Source organism: Bison bison, unplaced genomic scaffold (genome assembly GCF_000754665.1).
Source record: "Bison bison bison isolate TAMUID 2011002044 unplaced genomic scaffold, Bison_UMD1.0 scf7180017864317, whole genome shotgun sequence".
Classification (NCBI taxonomy): Eukaryota; Metazoa; Chordata; class Mammalia; order Artiodactyla; family Bovidae; genus Bison; species Bison bison.
In genome coordinates, this window is record NW_011494889.1 from 3,126,616 (window position 1) to 3,135,766 (window position 9,151).

The window sequence follows — 9,151 nt, forward strand, 5'->3', positions numbered from 1 at the left end:
GTTCCTCTTCACTTTCTGCCATAAGGGTGGTGTCATCTGCATATCTGAAGTTGTTGATATTTCTCCTGGCAATCTTGATTCCAGCTTGTGCTTCTTCCAGCTTAGCATTTCTCATGATGTACTCTGTATATAAGTTAAATAAGCAGGGTGACAATATACAGCCTTGACGTACTTCTTTTCCTATTTGGAACCAGTCTGTTGTTCCATGTCCAGTTCTAACTGTTGCTTCTTGACCTGCATATAGGTTTCTCAAGAGGCAGTTCATGTGGTCTGGTATTCCCATCTCTTTCAGAATTTTCCACAGTTTATTGTGATCCACACAGTCAAAGTCTTTGGCATAGTCAATAAAGCAGAAATATATGTTTTTCTGGAACTCTCTTTCTTTTTCCATGATCCAGCGGATGTTGGCAATTTGATCTCTGGTTCCTCTGCCTTTTCTAAAACCAGCTTGAACATCAGGAAGTTCACGGTTCACATATGGCTGAAGCCTGGCTTGGAGAATTTTGAGCATTACTTTACTAGCAGTGTGAGATGAGTGCAATTGTGCAGTAGTTTGAGCATTCTTTGGCATTGCCTTTCTTTGGAATTGGAATGCAAACTGACCCTTTCCAGTCTTGTGGCTGCTGCTGAGTTTTCCAAATTTATTGGCATATTGGGTGCAGCACTTTCACAGCATCATCTTACAGGATTTGAAATAGGTCAACTGGAATTCCATCACCTCCACTAGCTTTGTTCATAGTGATGCTTTCTAAGGCCCACTTGACTTCACATTCCAGGATATCTGGCTCTACGTCAGTGATCACACCATCGTGATTATCTGGGTCATTAAGATCTTTTCTGTACAGTTCTTCTGTGTATTCTTGCCATTTCTTAATATCTTCTGCTTCTGTTAGGTCCATACCATTTCTGTCCTTTATAGAGCCCATCTTTGCATGAAATGTTCCCTTGGTATCTCTAATCTCCTTGAAGAGATCTCTAGTCTTTCCCATTATGTTGTTTTTCTCTATTTCTTTGCATTGATCACTGAGGAAGGCTTTCTTAGGCAGTATGCTTTTTGACATTTGTCTTAGCAATTTTTTTGGATATATCTCCTCAGACAAGTGAAATAAAAGCAAAAATAAACAAATGGGACCTAATCAAACTTAAAAGCTTTTGCAAAGCAAAGGAAACCATCCACCAAACTAGAAAACAGCCTACTAAATGGAAGAAAATATCGGTAAATGATACATCTGATAAAGGGTCAATATCCAAAGTATTAAATGAAAAAACCTCACACAACTCAATATCAAAAAAGACAACCCAGTCTAAAAATGGGCAGAGGACCTGAACAGATGTTTTTCCAAAAGAAATACAAATGGCCAACAGGTGTATGAAAAGATGCTCAACATCACTAATCATGAGGCAAATGCAAATCAAAACCACAATGAGATATATCACACCTATCAGAATAGCTACTCTCAAAAAGACAGCAAATAACAAGCATTGGTGATGATGTGAAGAAATGGGAACCCTCATGCACTACTGATAGACATGTAAGTTGGTATAGCCATTCTGGAAAACAGTATGGATGCTCCTCAAAAATTAAAAATGATCTACCAATTATACCATGTATATTTATCTGAAGAAAATGAAAATACTATTTCAAAAGATACATGCACCCCAACATTCACTGAAGCACTATTTACAATAGCCAAGATATGGAAACAGCATAAATCCATCCACAGATAAATGGATAAAGAAGATGTGCTATATACATCCAATGGAATTTAACCATAAAAAAGAATGAAATTTTGCCATTTGCATCAATATACATGAACCTGGAGAATATTAGGCTTAGTGAAATAAAGATACTGTGTATTTTCATTTATATATGGAATCTAAAAAATAAATGAACAAATATAACCAAACAGAAACAGATTCATAGATACAGAGAACAAACTAGTGGTTACCAGAAGGAGGTTGCGATGAGAAGTGCAATAGAGGTAGTGGAGATTAAGATGTACAAACTACTAGATATAAAATAATAAATTATGAGGATGTAATATCCAGCAAAGAGAATACAGTCAATAGTAACTTTATATGGAGTATATTCTATAAAATTGTCAAATTACTATGAAAGTGAAAGTCGCTTAGTTGTGTCTGACTCTTAGTGACCCCATGGACTGTATACTCCATGGAATTCTCCAGGCCAGAATCCTGGAGTAGGTAGCCTTTTCCATCTCCAGGGGATTTTTCCAACCCAGGATCGAACCCAGATCTCTGGCATTGCAGGTGGATTCTTTACCAGCTGAGCCACAAGGGAAGCCCGAAAGTACTGGTATGGGTAGCCTATCCCTTCTCCAGAGGATCTTCCCGACCCAGGAATTGAAACAGTATCTCCTGCATTGAAGGCAGATTCTTTACCAATGGAGCAGTGTACACTTGAAACTAGTATAGTATTGTAAGTCAACTACAATTTAAAAAATTCATTTCCTTCAACAGTGACTTCTGTCTCTTCATCTGAGACTTTCCAAGGCAGTAGTTTATAATTTTTAAAATTTTATTTTTAACTTATGTTTTAAATGTACTCATTTTTGTATTTATTTATAATCTGCTTTGTTCTAGAAAGGATTTAAAAGGGTTTTATGAAGGATATACAAACTATTAGATGACAGCATAAACTAAGATATAAATGAGCTACCAATTTAACTCATAGTGGTTTCCATAAGAATGTAGTCCTGGACCACTAATGTAGTGGTTATAATGAATAATGTCTGAAACTACCTTCTTATGGAAGCCATAAAAACTTCATAGAGATGATTGTTATGTAAATCTTCCATTTATGCTGACCATCATACCAAAGTAGCATAATTCTAACAAGGCCATTTTTCTCATAGGGAAGAGTGTTCATGTTTATAGTCTTCCAAGTTCTAGTAGTTCCTGTCTAATAGAGCAATTGATGAATTATCCACCAGTCTTTTCATTTGATTTTTTGATGTTTTTAAATCAACATAATCTTACTATGTTTCTGCATGTGAAAAAAATTTAAAATCATTTTGCCCAAATAGTATGGTCATTTGAAATATTGTTTTCAGACATTTGCAATATAAATGGAATGAGAAACAAAAGTTGTGCTATGTATCTCAAGGAGATGCCAGCTTTACGTATGGCTATGAGTACTTGGGCTGTACCCCAAGATTGGTGATTACACCTCTCACTGACAGATGCTGGCTAACTCTCACTGGAGCACTACACTTGAACCTAGGAGGTTGCCCTGCTGGTCCAGCTGGTACAGGAAAAACCGAGAGTGTTAAAGATCTAGCAAAAGTAAGTGGTTTCTATATCTAGAATAAAAACTTCTTTTTTTTTAGTCACACAAACTTTAAAAGTTATCTTAAGTTTACACCTCTCCTGTTGTTAAAGTACTCATAATATTTAGCAAACACATTAACACATTTGTTAATTCATACATCATCATTTAATTTTGAATGTTTAATGTGTGCTGGGACTTAGGATCTTGGTAAGTCAACACAGTTGACTTGGACTATAATAATGAACTAACGTCTATGTAAATGGTAGCTTTGTCCCCCCTTCCTTTCCTGAAGAAGTGATTCATTTATTTTGAGCTCCATACACAGATTTTTGCCTAGTCTTTGTGACAAACACGAGTGTTTATGTGTATGTGTGTGTGTATAAGAAAAAGAGACAAAGAAGCAACTGATGAAAGCGAAGGGTATAGTTTATGATATTGCTGAAATGTTTTTTCTTAGTTTATTTGTTTATGTGTTTAAAAATATGACCTTAAGCCTCCATGCACTAATCAACTATAATAGTATCCGTGTGTTAATCCTAAACTGAGTCTTGTGGATTTCTAAATTTGGTATAAACACCTTTATATTGTAAAACTTTTCTTGAAAGAATAAAGATATTTTATTACTCTGGAAGTTTTAAAATTAGTATTTTGTGTCATAATTAAATAAATATATTAAAATATCATTTTTGTTTCCCAGTCCTTAGGCAAACATTGTGTAGTCTTCAACTGTTTTGAGGATTTGGATTATAAGGTAAAGCTTATTCTTATATACTCAGAAAAAAACTATTGTACACAAAAAAGAAATAATTCAGTGAGGATTAAAAGAATAAGGAAAATATCTTACACATTAAGTATTAATATAACTATAAATGCTGTTCTTTTAAACTAACAGAAAAGAAGTTTTAAATGTAATTGAAACTTAAAACATTACACAGTTTACCTTTATTCAGCTGAACCACTTCTTAAGACAGAGATTTTCCAATGTTTTGTCAGGGAGGATCTTTTCAAACAAAATTGGTATGAAACATGAATATATAAAAAATTAAGAGTACTGCTTCAGTAATATAAATTTACATATTCTAACCTACACTTTTATTTACTGAAAATAAAGAACAATGAGGCTACTATGAGTAACACAAAAATTTGAGTCAGAGATTGTATAAGTGATTACAAGTTTATATCAGCCTTATGCAACAACAAGTTTTGGTTGCATATTATTTAAGATAGGTCTCATAGCATTCTTAAATATTTATTAAAATGTCATATGCCTCTGTGCCTATCACAAATTTCCTTAGTTTCAAAACACTCCAATTTATTTTATTTTGCAACTTAAGTCCAAACCTTTTACATTTTGCTGAGATCCTACATTTCCAATATGTATTCACCTGGCACATTAAAAATATCAGTAAATATGAATAAGCTGATTGAACTATTATTCTTAAAACACTTACCAAATAGCCTGTCTGTCCTCCCTGGAAAGTACCTTTACTGGGGCTCTGCAGGAGTGGGACTAGGGTAAGGTGAGTGATGCTCTTACCTGCTAAGCAAAGTTCAATGAGGAGCCAAAAACTTAGTCATCAAAATAAATAGTATTTTAGTGCAATGTATTTTTTAAAGAATCAAGGTATAACCCAGCAATCCCACTACTGGGCATACACACCAAGAAAACCAGAAGGGAAAGAGACACGTGTACCCCAGTGTTCATCGCAGCACTGTTTATGATAGCCAGGACATGGAAGCAACCTAGATGTCCATCAGCAGATGAATGGATAAGAAAGCTGTGGTACATATACACAATGGAGTATTACTCAGCCATTAAAAAGAATACATTTGAATCAGTTCTAATGAGGTGGTTGAAACTGGAGCTGATTATACAGAGTGAAGTAAGCCAGAAGGAAAAACACCAATACAGTATACTAATGCATATATATGGAATTTAGAAAGATGGTAACGATAACCCTGTATGCAAGACAGCAAAAGAGACACAGATGTATAGAACAGTCTTTTGGACTCTGTGGGAGAGGGTGGGTGGGGATGATTTGGGAGAATGGCATTGAAACATGTATAATATCATATAAGAAATAAATCACCAGTCCAGGTTTGATGCATGATACTGGATGCTTGGGGCTGGTGCACTGGGATGACCCAGAGGGATGGTATGGGGAGGGAGGTGGGAGGAGGGTTCAGGATGGGGAACATATGTATACCCATGGCGGATTCATGTTGATGTATGGCAAAACCAATACAATATTGTAAAGTAATTAACCTCCAATTAAAATAAATAAATTAAAAAAAAAAGAATCAAGGTAAATGCCCCCCCCAAAAACATGATAAACAAAATGTCAAAGTTTTAGATAAAGACAGGATCTGATTGCTGCAGTCAGTGGGAGGAACCGACTTTTTCAGGCTTCTGAGCCAGAGGGGCTCTCTCCGACTCACATCTTGCCCCTCAGCAGCACCTAACAAAAGCTCCTTTTAGAGTTCGAGCATTCCTCAACAGATATTCAGTCCACAGACACTTTATCTGGCTTGTTCGTTTCAGTTTATAACATTTACATATCAACAGATTGCAACACAGACTTTCAGTCTCTCACAAGGACACTGGAGGATCTAGCCACCCTGGGCTTGCCCATTGTAAATGGCAGAAGCAGAGTAAGAGCTGCTTGCATTTGCTGTCCCCACTCCAGCCTGGCCCCAATCTTCCACTCCCCTTAAATTAGTAGTTCAGAGATCTGTGTTACTGAGCTTCCCTGGTGGCTCAGCAGAAAAGGGTCCGTCCCTAGGTCGGGAAGATCCCCTGAAGAAGAAAAAAAATCCCACAGACAGAGGAGCCTGGCAAGCTACAGACCATGGAGTTGCAAAAGATTCGGACACGACTTAATGACTAAACATCAACCATCTGCATTACTACCAGGCATTGACCACTAACCCTTGAGTCTTGGCCATACCTAGAAAGGAGAACTCTTCCAACCATCTGCTGGAAAACTTTTACTGCCAGTACGTGGTTCTGAGAACACGGCACCCAGGAGATTGCTCAGTTATGCGAATGTGAATTGTGCTTCTACTTTCTCACTCTTGTGAGCATCAGTTTGCTGCTGCTATGTTTAAACTTTTAGGGCTTTCCCGGTGGCTCAGCAATAAAGAATCTGCCTGCAATGCAGGAGACTAGGGTTCGATCCCTGGGTTGGGAAGGTCCTCTGGAAGAGGAAATGGCAACCCACTCCAGTATTCTTGCCTGGCTGGCTATAGCCCATAGGGTCACAGAGTCAGACAAGACTGAAGCGACTTAGCACGCACACGCATTTAGACTTTTACAGGAGACAGGCAGAGTAGTTGAGCGGTCTTAGAGTCTAAACACTGCTGCTTTCAGCCCTACACAAATGCTTGAGAGGGAGACATGCAGTGTTTGCTTAGTTTGGATAAAATGGGAAGAACTTTCAGAAATTAATGTCTCAGTAAAAATGCTCACCTAAATAATAATTTCATTAATCATTTTTTTAAGATAATGGGGAAATTCTTCTTCGGACTGGTTGAGTCAGGAGCTTGGTGTTGTTTCGATGAATTCAATCGAATTGACGTGGAAGTTCTCTCTGTGATTGCCTCACAGATGCTAACAATTAAGGCAGCAAAAGACAGCTATTCTGTCAGGTATTGGCTAAATGTGTTTATACTTTGGGAATGGAAATTTGATGTACACATACTGCTTAATTATTATTTAATATTTTTTCTACCATGAGTGTTTGGGTTTGTTTCTTTTGTTTTCCTAAGCACACACCAAAAGGAATGGCACTTAACTTGAATGTTTCCTTTGTTTGGCAAATAATATGAAAATATGAGTAGTTAGCTTGCAGACTCTTTGCCAAGCTTGGAACAGTATTCTTGGCTACCAGGGAAAGGAGGCAAATATGTTCTAATTACTTTTCTTTTTGAGTTAAAATCTCTTAGTACCTATTCATTTGATGATATTTCATTTGAAGAAATCAAAGGGGTTTTTTTTCTTTAATTCTACATATTAAAAAAAAAAACAGTTATACTGACCACACACGGGAACCCTTCTGTTGTTCCATTACTCTGGATTAATATGCTTTTATTTAAAAAATCCTTTAATAGCAATATTTGTATGTTAGGATTACTAATGTATACTAATCCAAGCAAATTTTTTTTTCTTTTCAAATAAATTTAGGAACTTACATGATTTCCTTTTTTAGCATACTTGGATTTGTGGGTTTAAAATTTCAATTGCAATCTAATAATTCTAACTCAATCTAATGGGCACTCACTTCTGGCTTTGTTCTCAATGTTATGAGGCTTCACAAGTGTGTGGATATAACTAGGATTACAGTAATTCACACTTCACCAGTTCTTCACCACATCTCAGCTTCTGCAAAGTTTTCCTCAATTCCTCATTTTCCTCATTTCAAAACCTTAGGTTTTGTCCCAGTTGTCCTTCCATTCCTGTTTGACCACCTTCATCAGTTCAGCTGTCCGTAAAATCACTAGGGGATTTCTCTCCACTCTCTCTTCCTCTGGTGCCAGCGGCATGACACTATCCATGCCGAGGTTCTACTTCACGATGTTCCCAGAATTATTTAAAATTGGGTGTTGGGAAGTGGGCTGTGTTTCATTTTAAAGCAAGAACTCTACTGAGGCCATTCAGTGTTCCACTGTGTCATCCAGGCAGAGCTTTGTGTCTCCTCAGATTCTCTTCTCTGTATAAGTCGGTTCCTTCAGATGGGTACCCTCTTGCCTTGAGCCTCACAAAACTCTCTCATCAGTTCAGTTCAGTTCAGTCGCTTAGTCGTGTCCGAATCTTTGCGACCCCATGAATCGCAGCATGTTAGGCCTCCCTGTCCATCACCAACTCCCGGAGTTTACCCAAACTCATGTCCATTGAGTCGGTGACGCCATCCAGCCATCTCATCCTCTGTCGTCCCCTTCTCCTCCTGCCCCCAATCCCTCCCAGCATCAGGGTCTTTTCCAATGAGTCAACTCTTCGCATCAGGTGGCCAAAGTATTGGAGTTTCAGCCTCAGCATCAGTCCTTCCAATGAACACCCAGGACTGATCTCCTTTAGGATGGACTGGTTGGATCTCCTTACAGTCCAAGGGACTCTCAAGAGTCTTCTCCAGTACCACAGTTCAAAAGCATCAATTCTTCAGCGCTCAGCTCTCTTCACAGTCCAACTCTCACATCCATACATGGCCACTGGAAAAACCATAGCCTTGACCAGACAGACCTTTGTTGGCAAAGTAATATCTCTGCTTTTTAATATGCTATCTAGGTTGGTCATTACTTTCCTTCCAAGGAGTAAGTCCCTTTTAATTTCATGGCTGCAATCACCATCTGCAGTGATTTAGGAGCCCCCAAAAATAAAGTCTGACACTGTTTCCACTGTTTCCCCATCTATTTCCCATGAAGTGATGGGGCCAGATGCCATGATCTTTGTTTTCTGACTGTTGAGCTCTAAGCCAACTTTTTCACTCTCCACTTTCACTTTCATCAAGAGGCTTTTTAGTTCCTCTTCACTTTCTGCCATAAGGGTGGTGTCATCTGCATATCTGAGGTTATTGATATTTCTCCCGGCAATCTTGATTCCAGCTTGTGCTTCTTCCAGCCCAACATTTCTTATGATGTACTCTGCATAAAAGTTAAATAAGCAGGGTGAAAATATACTCCTTTTCCTATTTGGAACCAGCCTGTTGTTCCATGTCCAGTTCTAACTGTTGCTTCCTGACCTGCATATAGGTTTCTCAAGAGGCAGTTCATGTGGTCTGGTATTCCCATCTCTTTCAGAATTTTCCACAGTTTATTGTGATCCACACAGTCAAAGGCTTTGGCATAGTCAATAAGGCAGAAATA

At 37.9% G+C, this 9,151-nt stretch overlaps 1 protein-coding gene across 1 annotated transcript in view; it reads left to right on the forward strand.

Annotated features, from left to right (window-relative positions):
- The window catches only part of DNAH14 (dynein, axonemal, heavy chain 14), a 376,195-nt gene that overhangs the window by 171,073 nt on the left and 195,971 nt on the right, over positions 1-9,151 (forward strand). Inside the window, exons 28-30 of the mRNA XM_010852937.1 lie at positions 3,075-3,306; positions 3,990-4,043; positions 6,795-6,940. Coding sequence (XP_010851239.1) covers positions 3,075-3,306; positions 3,990-4,043; positions 6,795-6,940 — 432 coding nt within the window. The remainder of the gene's footprint in view (positions 1-3,074; positions 3,307-3,989; positions 4,044-6,794; positions 6,941-9,151) is intronic.